Source organism: Schistocerca serialis, chromosome 4 (assembly GCF_023864345.2).
Source record: "Schistocerca serialis cubense isolate TAMUIC-IGC-003099 chromosome 4, iqSchSeri2.2, whole genome shotgun sequence".
Lineage (NCBI taxonomy): Eukaryota > Metazoa > Arthropoda > Insecta > Orthoptera > Acrididae > Schistocerca > Schistocerca serialis.
This window is the reverse complement of record NC_064641.1, coordinates 466,165,109-466,180,621: the sequence shown is the minus strand read 5'-3', so window position 1 is coordinate 466,180,621 and position 15,513 is coordinate 466,165,109. Positions and strand designations below refer to the sequence as shown.

At 38.7% G+C, this 15,513-nt stretch overlaps 1 protein-coding gene across 1 annotated transcript in view; it reads right to left on the bottom strand.

Annotated features, from left to right (window-relative positions):
* Positions 1-704: 704 nt before the first annotated feature.
* The window catches only part of LOC126474539 (dentin sialophosphoprotein-like), a 176,128-nt gene continuing 161,319 nt past the window's right edge, over positions 705-15,513 (bottom strand). The window contains exon 3 of the mRNA XM_050102011.1: positions 705-769. Within this exon, the coding sequence (XP_049957968.1) occupies positions 705-769 (65 nt within the window). The remainder of the gene's footprint in view (positions 770-15,513) is intronic.

Sequence of the window (15,513 nt, the reverse complement as noted above, 5' to 3'; positions counted from 1 at the left end):
ACTAATACTAAAATAGACTGAGAAATCGAAAGAGAGGCAATGTTATAAATATTTATTTTCTCAATGAATGTCTTTAGAAATTAATTGGATTACTTCATGAAGATTAATAAATCTGAGAAAGTTATAGTAATGTATATTATATTTTATGCATGTTTTAACGTCACAGAAGCTCTCCTGAAGTTTGGAAGGTAGGAGACAAGATACTGGCGGAAGTAAAGCTGTAAGGCGAGTCGTGAGTCGTGCTTGTGTAGCTCAGATGGCAGAGCAATTCCCCGCGAAATGCAAAGGTCTCGAGTTCGAGCCTCAGTCCAGTACGCAGCTTTAATCTGCCAGGAAGTTTCATATCAGCTCCCACTCCGCTGCAGAGTGAAAATTTCATTCTGGTTTTAGAGCATATTTCTCATATTATTAGTGCAGAAATGCATGCACGTATTCATATAAGTTCGAGCTCTATTTATAACATATGTTTGTGTCTTTCCCCAAGACAACAGTGAACAACAGTGTTGATTTCGATAGTTAGTTTAACATTCAGGAAATTGCACCTGAGCACAGATTCGCCCGCACATGAAAGATCTACCTGACTCTTCTCGATGACTTTGATAGCCCAGCAGAGTCCGGTGAGTTGTGCGCGTACCCTCATAACGACTCCAAATTTTCCACGACCGAGTTCGTCACCGAAATCGTAGAAACGGTGTATCTGTTCGTCATCGTTCAACCTCTGGTATAGCATCGGCCGCTCTTTCAGCCGCGTGCCGCCTGTTCTTCTGCCCTGAAAGGGAAACACGACGTGGGTCAAGGAAAAAGTTGTTAGAGAAGGTGTTTATAGATGTTGGCTGTTAACGTAGCTGAAGGGTCCACTTGAACTGCCAAATAACCTTGCTTGTAGAGCTGTCTAACCCTACCAGTACCAAAGCATTTTGTGCAACACGCATTACCAAGTTCGGAGGGGGGTGAGGGGAGGGGGGCGGATCACTTTATGCCCACCCGAACAAAAATAAAAAGAAACTAAATCTGTTAATTGTTCTTGAATTATATTAGCAAAATACTTTTTAGAGAGATACTGATGTGTAAGTAGGATCCAGAACTTGAAAATACATTTTAGTTCACTGTTAGCAACATCAGTTAAGTAATATCGCCGCAGAAGACGGCAAAGATAGGCTTTTAAAATTATCTTTGTAACAAAAGAACAATGTCTGGGAATATTCAATTTTTTTTTAACAACTTTTGTTTCAGTATCGCTTGAGGGTACTTATGTTTTAGATCTCACACAAAAAGGACGTGTAATTTTTACTCCTGCATCAACAATATTTGTAGTAAATGATGTATGTGATTAAAAAAATGCAAGAAAATACATACATTAAGAGTTATCATAGAGGCAAGAATATTTTCATTTATTACGCCATTATTCGTTCAAAAGCATGACTTATACCTGAAATAATAAGTAGTAATTTCTTCCATCCTACAAGACATCTTAAAATATACATGTGTTTATCATCAAGATTTAGTGGATGGACTGTATGATCGCAACCACAGAAAATTAGAAGAAAATTAATTTCAGCTTAACTTAATAGTGACTTATATATATATATATATATATATATATATATATATATATATATATATATATATATGTGTGTGTGTGTGTGTGTGTGTGTGTGTGTGTGTGTGTGTGTGTGCGTGTGTGTGTGTGTGTGTGTGTGTGTGTGTGTGTGTGTGTGTGTGTGTGTGTGTATGTGTGTGTTAATTGAACAATTGACTTACTTTAAGCACCAAGTTCGCTACAAATACGTTTTGTGTGACTTCAGTATTGGTGCATTGCATCCTATTTTTCTTACATTGCGTGGAAGACTGTTCATGACACCAGTTTAGTTTCAACAAGAATTCACGCTTTAATTCCTGTACTGCAAGTAGTAACTATCTCTCATTACATAAATTTAATGCCGATTCATACTTTTTGTGTTAGCTGATGGACTGCCTCACAGCACGGTTATTCCAACATACACCAACAGACCTAGCACATAATTAGCTTTCGATATAGCTTTCTGCCGACCTTATGACCACCACAAAAAATTTAAAAAGGCAAATTTCGTTCACTGTTGTTGACTTTTCCTCTGAGCATACTTCTTAAAGAGCTACTGATGTGTAAATAAGGCCCCGAACTTCGAAATACCGACTATGATGTACAATGGAGAAAGTGACATACATTACTGGGACATAAATTTTTGGGTTAAGTTTAACTTATTTAGCCCTCGCACTACCAGGGTGGGAGGGTGGGGGGGGGGGGGGGGCGTTCTTCATGTCCACGTTTCTAAAATATTGTAATCTAATCAATTACTTTATATTCCAAAATTTTGAAAAGAAATTATATACTTCCTTTAATGAATTTTTTTCGCAGATTCCAAAAATACTTTGAGTTTTTCAGTCAAACTTAACACAAAGATTTCAGTCTTAGTCGCATATGGCACTTCTCCAAACAATATCATATTTAGTATTTTCAGGTTCAAAACCTTACGAATCAATCACATCAGTATCTCTCTGAAAATTATGTTGTGATTAAAAGTCGACAACAAATAACGAAATTAGCATTTTTAAATTTGTTTTAAAATGAGCATAAATTAACTCCTCATCGGTAGTACACGTTATTGAATGTTTTTTCATGTTGCTTAGAATGTGCAAAAAATATTTTCTTGTTGAGGACACTACAAAACACATCTTTAAATCTTTAAAAAGTATTTTGTTAGTATAAATCAACAACAACAATTAACGATTCTTTTTGGTGGGCATAAAGTACGCTCTCCCTTGGTAATGCGCATTATGGAAAATGCATTGGTATTGCTAGGGTTAAAATGTATATAGAATCTGGCAGAAGAATACACTAAAATAAAAAAAATAGTTTTTTTCAAAATTTTAAGGTATAAAGGAGCTGACTAGATTGTAATATTTTCAGGAAGTACCCAACTTTCCCCTTTTGGTATTGCAAAGGTTAAAGTAATCGTGTTTTCTGTTTCTTTCATAGGGACAAACTGTAATATCTCACCACAATCTCTTTGTTTTGGATGATTATATAATGATTAAAATTCTATAAAGAATCTGTTCCTTCGTTTTTCATATTTAAAAAACGGGTGGGTGAACTCTAATGTGCAGTGCGTTTCTGATGAGCAATGCGAAAGATAGCCCCAAAACTTCTACCATACATGAAAAGATGGAAGAAGTGCGTAAGTGGACGAGAAGCAATCAACAGTTAAATGTATAGTCATATCAGACGAAAAAACATGATTCATGTTGCACGAAGAATTACCCATGAGAAAAGTTTGTGCATTGCGGATGCTGCATTTGTTGAATACTGACCTAAATCAACAGCAAACGCACACTTATTCACTATCAGTATCATTTAAAAAAAGAACTGAATCTGTTCTGACGCCGATTTGCTACAGTGGGCGAAATTACACTGCAGAAACCAAATATCATTTAAATCACTATCTAGAAGCATAAAAAACGGCGAATTAGATTATAGCCTGCTGGAGTGACTATTAACAGTACTTTACCGTAAGCCGGCCGGAGTGGCCGTGTGGCCGTGCGGTTCTAGGCGCTACAGTCACACTAATGAGAAAATGAACAGCTATAATTGTCGAATCTGGGGTACAAAGCATCCACACAAATGCATTGAATTTGAGCGTGATTCCCCTAAGGTAAATGTTTTTCGTGCCTTGTCACTCCGAAAACTGTACGGGCCATTCTTCTTCGCTGAGAGCACTGTTTCTGGATGTTCCTACTTGGACATGTTGCAGCAATGACTGATGCCTCAAATGCAATCGGACTCTCTGTTCATCTTTCAGCAGGATGGGGTTCCACCCCATTTTCATCGTGATGTTCGTGGGTACCTGAACACGGAGCTGCCGCATCGATGAATCGGCTGTGCTACAGAAGGGAACAGCTGTTTCATGAAATGGCCTCTCCGATCACCAGATCTTTCCCCGTGTGACTTTTTTCTTGTGGGGACACATTAAAGATCTGGTAAATGTACTGCCTCTACCACGTGATGAAGCGGAGCTCCGGGAAGTGACTGCCACAGTCGACGATGCCATGCTAGGAAGGGTATGGCAAGAATTATATTAACGTATTGACGTCTGCCGGGTTACTCGTGGTTCGCTTATCGAATACTTGTAAAAAACTTGCAGGGTTTCTCTTCAAAATGCAATATGTATGACATCTGCATATTGTTTAGTTCTTGTGAAATAAATAATTGAAAGTATTACCGGACTTTATGTACACCCTGTACATATTTGGCTTTCCTTAGAATTAGATATCGTTGGTGTAATGAATCAGCTAAAAAGCTCTTAATAAAGGTATGTCTTCCGGTCCAGATAGCATACCAAAAAAGGTTCCTTTCAGGGAATGTTGATGAAATAGCCTCATACTTGTCAATAATATACAACCGATCGCTTGACAGAATCCGTACCAAAGGTCTGGGAAGTTGCACCAATACTCAAGAAGGGAAATAGGAGTTATCTGCTGAATTACAGACCCCTATCACTAACGTCGATTTACAGTAGGGTTTTGGAACATATACTGTGTTCGAACATTATGAATTATCTCTAAGGTAACCGTCTATTGACACCCAGTCAACATGGACTCAGAAAATATCGTTCTTGTGAAGCACAACTAGCTCTTTATGGGTGCTATAGATAGGGATCCAAATTTCTAGATTTTCAGAAAGCTTTTGACACCGTTCCTCACGAGAGACTTCTAATTAATTCTCGTGCCCATGAAGTATCGCTTCAGCTGTGTGACTGAATCCGTGATTTACCCTCATAAAGGTCGCAGTACGTAGTAATTGACGGAAAATCATCAAGTAAAACAGAAGTGATCTCGCGGTAGCGTTCTCGCTTACCGAGCACGGGGTCCCGGGTTCGATTCCCGGCGGGGTCAGGGATTTTTCCTGCCTCGAGATGACTGGGTGTTGTTGTGTCGTCTTCATCATCATCATTCATCCCCATTACGGTCGGAGGAAGGCAATGGCAAACCAACTCCACTAGGACCTTGCCTAGTAAGGCGGCGCGGGTCTCCCGCATCGCTCCCCTACGCTCCGTAAAGAAGTATGGGACTCATCATCATCATCATCAAAACAGAAGTGACATCCTGAGTTCCCCAAGGATGTGTTACAGACCCTCTGCTTACCCTACCTAAATAAAGGATAGGAGATAAACTGTGTAGGCCTCTTAAACTGTTTGCACATGCTGTTGTCATTTAGTGTCTAGTAAAGTCATCAGATCAAAGCAAATTGAAATATACAAATCTTTAATATGACTTAGACACGATATCTGAATCGGGTAAAAAGTGGCCGTGGTCTCATTATAAGGAAAAATGTAAGGTCATCCAAATGAGTACAATAAGAAATCCGTTAAATTTCGATTACCCTATAAATCATACAGACCCAAGACTGTAAATTCGACTAAATACTTAGGAATTATAATTACGAATAATTTAAGATGGAATGATCATATAGGTAATATGTGGGGAAGACAAGTCAAAGATTACGTTTTATTGGCAGAACACTTCAGATATGCAACAGGTTCATTACAGAGACTGCCTACACTACGCTTGTTCGTCTTCTGCTAAAGTACCGGTGTGCTGTATGGAATGCTTACCAGATAGGATTGACGGAGGACATCGAATAAGTTCAAAGGTGAGCAGCTCGTTTTGTATTATCGCTAAAGAGGGTAGAGAGTGCCACGGATATGATAAGCGACTTGGGATGGCAGTCATTAAAACAAAGGAGCATTTCCTTGCGGCGAGTCTTTTTACGTATTTTCAATCACGAACTTTCTCTTCTGGATGCAAAAATATTTTATTGTCGCCACACAGATAAAGAGAAATGATCATTGTAATAAAATTAGAGAATCAGAGCTCGTACGGTAAGATGTAAGCTGCGACAGAGTGGAACGGTTGAGAAATAGTCTGAAGGTGATTCGAAGAACCCTCTGGCAGGCATTTAAGTCTGAATTCCAGGGTAGCATGTAGAAGCAGATAAGATTTTGAGCAACGTGAAGATATTTTTACTGTCGTAGATGGGTACTGAGCATGTCTTCCAGAATTGGACTTTCAGACACAGAATCTACTCACTGGACATCGTTCGACAAAGCGTATTGACACTGAAGGTGACTATCAGTAAATCTAAAAATTTATTTTGAAGATTACAGTTTTTTCTGCCAACTATTTTACACGTGTAAGCGCTTATGCTCACCTTAGGAATCTTAAGTGCCACATATTGAACCAACAAACGCAGAAGAAAGCAGTAATGCAAGGCGAAGAAAGTATATTATCTGGAAGGCCTCTTTTGGTTACTAGTGCACACATTCCACCTACTGCTGCATATAAGTATAAAATTAATGATACATGTCAGACGTAAAAATAAACATAAAAGACTGTACAGTTGGAACACAATGTACAGCAACAAAGACACATTGGAAGCTCATGAGTATGCGTTCTGGGTGTTCACAAATTTTTAGATTTAGATAAATTTGAAAGTGTGGAATTAATAACATCTGTTGTCTAACGGTTATGCTTATCAACATATTTTTAAATCTACAGCCACTGCCAATAATAATAATAAGAGTAATGACAATAATAATAATAATAATTAACATGAATAACTTGACTGATGAAAGAATTGTTTCTGTGCAATTTTGTTGTTTCGTCCGTAATGAAGTATAGTTTAGGGCACGAACGAAATAATGTTTAACTTTTCGCTACTCTGCATTTCACATTTTCGTGTCATTGGCAGATTTCGTGATTTTTTTTTTTTCGGACAAATGTACAAGATTCCTAATACATGCATTAGTCCACGAATTAACGTTCGGGCTGAAAATCATTCTTACGTTACACCTACACAAAAATTTTATTGTACACTTTTTTGTTAAATGTTTGCTTATAGTCACGCTTATTTGATTTCGTAACTTTCTCAGTCAACAGATCTGGTCTGGGACGCCTTATTTCCCCTGTGGCTAACTTTTCGTCGTAATTTACTTTTCTCTTAGCACTCAAAAAGATTCTACAGAGTTAACGAAAGCCGATTCTTACATAGTGAACAACCAACTACAAAAACAAACTGCCATTTGTGCAAGTGATCAAATTCAGCTCGTAATGTCTACCAACATGGTCACTTGACTAGAATACAACTGAGGAGTTGACAACCATAAGAGTCAAAAGCTCACCGTCGTCGATCTCAGGTTTCATTAAATATAAGAAAAACCAGTGGCACATCTTTTCGTGAATGTTCGTATTTCAATGTGGGCCAACAGCACAAATAAATCTGACTCAACTTATGACCAACAGCTGTCAGAAGCACGCATAAATGCTACAATCTTGCAGACGACGATGATGCGCTTTATGGTTCTCAGCACGTCAAATGAATTATTGTATGATAATGTCCAAAACTTAATGTACTATAACTCACTCAGAAACACAGAACATAGATTTTTCTATCAGCATAACTATAAAATACACTGACAACCTGGAGTAGGTATTAAAACGTCATTCCATTTGAGGAGTGGAGGGGGGAGGAGGGTTTACTTGTTTTAACTACATTGAAGCATGAATCAGAACAGACCATTTATTTTAAGCAATATGGCACAACAAACTGAAAAAAGGACGTTTCTTGGATAGATCTCTAATGTGCTGTAGCACTGAAACAGTAAGCAAGTATAAATACGAAATCCAACAAATACTTCGGAAACTGTGAAATCTAGAGTGCGCTGTGCGATTTGCTTTTGTCACGAAGTGTGGGCACACGAAACGTGAACCCCTCAGCCAATCAGAACACAGAATGAGAGCACATTACACGTTATGTAATCAGCCAATCAAATTATCACATTTTCAATGCGCGAACAAACAAACGACGAAAAAATGTTGAGAATGAAACGCAAACGAAGTAGATATTCCAATGTAATGTACAGAACCAAGCAAAGTAATGCTGTAATATGCTGTAATGTCTAGGAAACTGAAAGCGCCGATTTCACCGAATGCCAGGGAACTGTAGTCACTAGTTCGAGCATACTTTGAAAGAATTATTGCATCACAATTCCGCCGGGCGGGTAATGTTTACCCAATTCAACAAAAAAGAGAAGTAATATTTCTTTCTGGGCATGTGCTCGACGGAACATATACTCAGATAGGAAACATGGCGAAGTGATTGGTCTTTCTGTCATATCGTCTGATACCACTCTGATGTCCCGCAACGCAGCATTCTGTCCACGTTCTGTGTGCGAAGGGAACCATCTCTCATATCTACGAAGTGCACACTATGACTCACGCTGAGATACCGGAAACCTTCAGTACATAGAGTGTTGTATGAACGGAAGTAGTTACTGACGGCCGTCGTAACAGGGAGGATCTTTTGTTTTATTATTCTGAATACGTCCTCGATCTGAAATTCAATGTGCTCAAGGAAGCATTATTTCGACCAACGCTGAATTCCAGCTAACAGCCAATTTCCTTCGATTTCACGGCCTGTGTTGTGTTTCCTTTTCCTAAATTTCGCTTCGCCAACTCACAAACAAATTGTTGCTTTCCAACCGAATCTAGACCTCTGGCTACGCTACAGATCACTCTGTCACCACACCCAGACTGTTTGCTTTCACATTCGTTGGTCTCGCCAACTCAAAGCCAAAACTGTTGCATTCCATCCTAACCTAGACCTCTGGCAGTCTGTCACAACAACCAGATTTTTCTGCCAATCCAAGTCGTGCTCTTATGTCCCAGCCTAACAAAATCATAGGAAACCGCGATATATTACGAAAATACATCGGAAAGAACTACACTCCTGGACAACGCAAGCTACTCGTAGAACAATAGCGACGTATTTGTAGCAACAAAGAATATAAAAGTCACTGTTTCACTCCAAATAATTTAATCGTAGATCACTACACCCTCCAAGAATTTACGATTGCAGCTGGTACAAATTCGTGGTTCTCACCAACATTTTCAGCACTATATTTGCCGGTATATGATGTAAACCAGACAATTTGTCCTTATTTTGTTTGTGACAAATCACGGAAGGCCTTATAATTGTAATTAACTAGTTTACAAACTATAAATTACGACTTCATTTGAAAACAAATTTGGAATAATGAAATTTAAGATAGTTTAGTAACAATCTCACAGTCCCCCCCCCCCCCCCCCTTCTTTAATGTTCTAGGATAATTTCTGTTGTTGCGTCCAAGCAGTACAATACCCTCGGAAATCGCGATATAGAATCCACGAAACATTTGGAATGAAAGAGTCATGTATTTTTCGCACACAAGAGTAGCAAAGTTGCCTCATTTGCACCAGTTTAAGACGTCGTCTCACATCCTAGCCTAGCCATAGCTCTGTCGAAAACAAAGCAGAACTAAAATTATATATGAAGCCATAGCTCCACCATTTCTGTGCTGTATGTGTATTAATTTGTGTGGGCGCGCGACGAAATAGTCACGTTACCATTGACTGAGTAGTTCACGTCTGCTATGCTCGCTGTAATTCAGTAACTAGATCATGTGTCCTTTGTTCAGATTGTGTAACAAAAGCACATCGTACAGCACAATCTCGATTGCACAGTTTCCATCATGCCGTATTTGGTGGATTTCGTATTTATAATTGCTTATTGCGCAAATATGCAGTTTCAGTGGTACAGTGCGTTAAAGATCCATCGAAGAGCCGACCTATTCTTCTCGGTTTGTTGTGCTATAGTGCCTCAAAGTGCGATACCGGTATATAAAAATTAAACCATATTACGTATGATTCTTTTTTTTAAAGTATACATTTGGTGTTAATTACACTGTACATTTCACTACGAGGGATTGTTTTTTTCCACTCCGAGGGGGGCGGGGGAGAGGGGGGAGTAGGGAGGGGGAGGGGGGAGAGGGGAGTATACTTAGGGTTACGGAATATTTTCAGTATTTAGGAGGACGCTTGGCAACCTGTAATACCGACTTTTAAATGGCTTTCTTGGAAGAAAGACACCTGATTCGGCATATTTTTTTCCTTTCACTGAGAGCGAGGGCGCCCTCTCCCTTTCCACAGGCATGGGCACCTTTGCATCTGACGTGCGGCCAACAGAGCATTCTACCAAGAAGGACTTTACTAGAATCCCTAAATATGCCACAAACATTCATGTGTGTAGTGTGACGAAGACAGACTCATTCAAAGATAGCCTGCTCTTCAGCTGAAAAGTATATTACTAATTCTCCAAATTGGAATGGAACTCTCTGTGTTTATCACTAGTCAAAAATTTTATAGAAAGGTCTGCTTAATATTTATAACTTCCTTGATCGTAGAAGAGGTGATAGTTAAATGGAATGTCCAGATTTCTAGTAATTAGGAGGCAGTTGATTGTGGTACCAGTTCAACAACGAAACTAATTCGAGGATCTGTTTTATCATCGGAACTACTGCATGATATGAAATACATCTATTTGGACGAGAAGCAAAGCAGTTTCATAGCGTCATTATGTAAACATACATCTAACGAATGAAAGCATAAATTTCGTGTCATGCATCGATCTATGAGGATGAAACTACGATTAAAGTTACGTTATTTGTATTTATCGATTCTTACCTCCTCATCTTCATTGTCAAAGAATAAAGTGATCATCACGACTCACTAGGTGCGAAGTAATGTACGTACGTCTGATACTCCGTCTAGGTGCAATTTTCTTCTTCACTGAAGCAGTAGTAGCATATTCCCAGCTAAAACCACAGTATATACTGATATTTCGTAGCCCTACCGATGCTTGAAAACTACTGTGAAATTTATTGCAGAGGATGTTGTATTAAATTGACAGCACAAATACCGTCCTAAAAACGAAGTATGTTTCACGTACTTCTTCTCGGTTATGTAACACAGTTTCTGGGAAAAGCTAATTCGCAGATGAATGAACTTTGAAATTTTGGGTCCATGTTTGTAAATCACAAAATAATCGATACTTTGGTCAGAGATTGCTTTTTCATTTAGAAGGCCTTCGGGTATTATCCGTATAACCGCCATAACTGGTATATACTCTATAAGCGATAGGAACACGATGTAATTATACACATTTAAATACTTTTAATAGTTGTATAAATGCTCATCGGCACCTAATTCTGTTACAAGGAATGTGTTTAGGTTTCAACTTGACGAATCAAAATAATTTGAGCTACACTGTAATATGTCCTCACATTCCAAGTGACCAAACTTTACCACGATCTAATACTTACAGCAAATAGTTTATACGATATTTGCATTCAGTCACGACCATGGATGTCATGCACCTTCTTCTGTGGAAGTTTTTACCTTTCGACAACTTGAGTGAGACTAGCGCTAGAAGCGGTGGGACAGTACAGTAACATGCGTCGTAAGGATAATGTCTGTTTTTCCTCTCATTTGTACTTGATGGTAATCTAAGAAATATTTGTTTATTTTATTTTGTTTATTTATTTTTTGCCTCCTAGAGTTTGTGTAATATCAGAAGACATGAATAGTGGCGAGAGAAAAGTGAAAACAACCGACTCACAGTGATTGAGTAACATAAGCTACAACTTACTCATGAAGAAATACTTTCTGATATGTCTACAACTGCAGCTTACGCCGCTTAAAGCAAGAGAATATAAACAGATATTTCATGGACAAGGAGTAGGACTGTTGATATTTTTAAAAATATCGGGCATCCGATACATCTATGTTTAAAAAATATCATTATCGGCCCTCGACATATGGAAAAGTAGTATCGGTATATCAAATTATCGACGGAAGAAATTCGCCGTACAAGCCTATAAAGATACCATCTGAACATTGTAAATATACTGCCAGTTTTAGAGCTGTATATTTAAGTATTGATTTATTATTAGTTATTCTGTACGTCAACAAGCTAGCAGCTTGCGTATCCCTCTCAGAGCAGGAACTGAAAGGAAAACAATGCACATCCACGTTTGGCGATAACCACTTTGCTAATAATGGTAACAGCATATAAGTGGCACAATAAAAGATGTCCGATGGGAACATCGTTCAGTTTCATCACATATCGCATTTGTCCCGAACACGTCTTCATGTCGACTTCCCTGTTTCTTCATTACTACCAATGCGGGCGACCTAAAAATTGCATGGTGAAGCTAAACGTTTCAGTTTCTGTTGGTAACACCGAGCACCGATTACGCAGCATTTCCCCTCACACGTCTCCGTACACCGCAAAGACCAATCTTGCCATTTAGATTTTTGTTCATCAGTTTCGGCAACAGTTTTTGAAGAATGCCGACATGAAGAAATAGCACACTATTTGCGTTACAAATTGTTTTTTAACACAAATGGGGTGCTGCTTCTTCACACCGGAAATCTTGTCATGCCATTCACATCGCCATTCCCCAAGTGCAATCGGAATTCTTTTGTGCCATCTATACTTACTTCATACACTCAAAGAGAAAGACTGGACGTAGTGAAAGCTCAAAAAGTAGCAAGACTGTTTCACACAGTGAAAGTAAAATAATGTTGTAAATAGTCTTCACGGGTTTGCCGCCGGATCACGTTGTGCAAATTCCACAATATTTCCTCGGAGCAACCGTCCGACATCTTGGTAGGTGGTTCAACTTCGCTCGTGTCTAGGTACGACTGACGGTATCCGCACACCGACGCCCCGTTTTCAGAACAAGCGCGCGGTTTTAGTTGTATTAATAATGTTGTATTATAACTTCAAAAGAAAACTGCGAGAAAATATAATACAAAATAAAAATATCGGCGCTCGATGTTGCCACTTTGACATCGCTATATCGGTGAAAATAATATCGCCTCTGTATATTGATACTTTTTGGAAAAATGTCGATACATCGATATTTTATCAGCAGCCCTAATGAGAAATATATATTTATGTTGTTGCCTGTTCTTATTATGATATGTATTTTCCTTGACACGTAACAATTTTATGTGATGTCTAATGGTTCACACATTCTTATACTTGAATCAACTTTCTAATACACGAATATATCTCTAAATGTAATTACTTTTGCATCAAAAGCGAATATGTAAAAGTTCATGAATTTTGTGGCTCACCTGCAGTTTCAATAAATTGTGGAATTGGTTTCCTCTGTGCTGGAAAACAGTTTTGGCCCTTTATTATCTCGTATGCGCGGTTTTTCCTTCGGCTGTAATTGTGGTGGCTTATTTGGCACATTAAATAATGTTAGCCTGACCAGACGACCCAATTTTGCCGGGACAGTCCTGGTTTTCTCATGTGGGATCCGTTCCAGATAGGGTTGATAGAAGAGATAGAGAAGATCCAACGGACAGCAGCGCGCTTCGTTACAGGATCATTTAGTAATCGCGAAAGCGTTACTGAGATGATAGATAAACTCCAGTGGAAGACTCTGCAAGAGAGACTCTCAGTAGCTCGGTACGGGCTTTTGTTGAAGTTTCGAGAACATACCTTCAGCGAGGAGTCAAATGGTTCAAATGGCTCTGAGCACTATGGGACTTAACGTCTGAGGTCATCAGTCCCCTAGAACTTAGAGCTACTTAAACCTAACTAACCTAAGCACATCACACACATCCATGCCCGAGGCAGGATGTATCGCATCGGTCGCGCGGTTCCAGACTGTAGCGCCTAGAACCGCTTGGCCACCCCGGCCGGCCGAGGAGTCAAGCGGTATATTGCTCCCTCCTACGTATATCTCGCGAAGAGACCATGAGGATAAAATCAGAGAGATTAGAGCCCACACAGAAGCATACCGACTATCTTTCTTTCCACGAACAATACGAGACTGGAATAGAAGGGAGAACCGGTAGAGGTACTCAAGGTACCCTCCGCCAAACACCGTCAGGTGGCTTGCGGAGTATGAATGTAGATGTAGAATGTCCTGATGTTCCGAGAAAATTATTCGGGGTACATAATAGTCACTGTTTTTAATTTGGGAACAAAATGAACGCAATAATATTTTTCATTTAGTTAAATAAATGTGAAAAACAAAATTTTCTAGCAGTAGAACGTTACAGAAATAATACATATTTTCACAATACGTACCGCATTTGGTGTCACTCGTTTTACGCCAAAAAAAGCGTAAGAAGCAAGTTGAAAAGGAAAGCAGGTATTGCCTGCGAGTGCCCCTAACATGCCGACCTTCCACTTTATGGCTCTCAAGACAATAAAAAACCAAAACGAAAGTAAATATAAAGAAGTATCACTTAAAACATTTTTCCTAACGGTACTGCAGCCATTTGGAAGCTAATTTTGTGAATAATGTATGCGATGCGGCATTTGTCATTAGTGCATACTGAATATTGTTTGGCAGGTATACTCGCTTGCGCTAACACTTTCCTGTTAAACAAAATATTCAGTTTTCGGATGAAATGTATAATTTATATTTGATTACAGATTAGTAACAGTTTACTGTTTTTATGATTAAGAAATTGTACCTATTTAAAATAATGACTAAATATTGCAGAAAATATGTCCAACTTACTATGGCAAAAAAGTATGTATCAGACTTTTTTTATTTCTGAGGCAAAGAATTTTATTTGTATTTAACGTACCTATATTTTCCTTTCCAATTCACAACACGAAGATGCATTTTTGTTACGGGTTTTTCAGCTGCTGCTTAATCGTAGGTCTATTATGGATTTCAAAATATCACAATTACTGACTAGAAAAGTAAGCATAAGTATAGATGTGAAGTTAAGTTTAATGTACAAACACACGTGTCCCTGTTTTTTCTCTTCGAATTCTGGGCAGCCTAAATAATGTAGATACTGTATTCCATACAAGTTTCTTTACATTCCACATTCACTGATCTGACTAGAAGTGTAGTGCAGAAAACTTCACATAGTTGAGTATACAGGGTGGTCCATTGATCATGACCGGGCCAAATGTTTCACGAAAAAGCGTTAAACGAAAATACTACAAAGAACGAAACTTGTCTAGCTAGAAGGGGGAAACCAGATGGCGCTATGGTTGGCCCGCTAGATGGCGCTGCCATAGGGCAAACAAATATCAACTGCGTTTTTTTTTAAAATACGAACCCCCATTTTTATTACATATTTGTGTAGTACGTAAAGAAATATGAATGTTTTAGTTGGACCACTTTTTTCACTTTCTGATAGATGGCCTGTAACAGTCACAAACATATGGCTCACAATTTTAGACGAACAGTTGGTAACAGGTAGGTTTTTTAAATTAAAATACAGAACGTAGGTAAGTTTGAACATTTTATTCCGGTTGTTCCAATGTGATACATGTACCTTTGTGAACTTATCATTTCTGAGAACGCATTCTGTTACAGCGTGATTACCTGTAAATACCACATTACTGCAATAAATGCTCAAAATGATGTCCGTCAACCTCAATGCATTTTGCAATACATGTAACGACATTCCTCTCAACAGCGAGTAGTTCGCCTTCCGTAATGTTCCCACATGCATTGACAATGCGCTGACGCATGTTGTCAGGCATTGTCGGTGGATCACGATAGCAAATATCCTTCAACTTTCCCCACAGAAAGAAATCCGGGGACGCCAGAT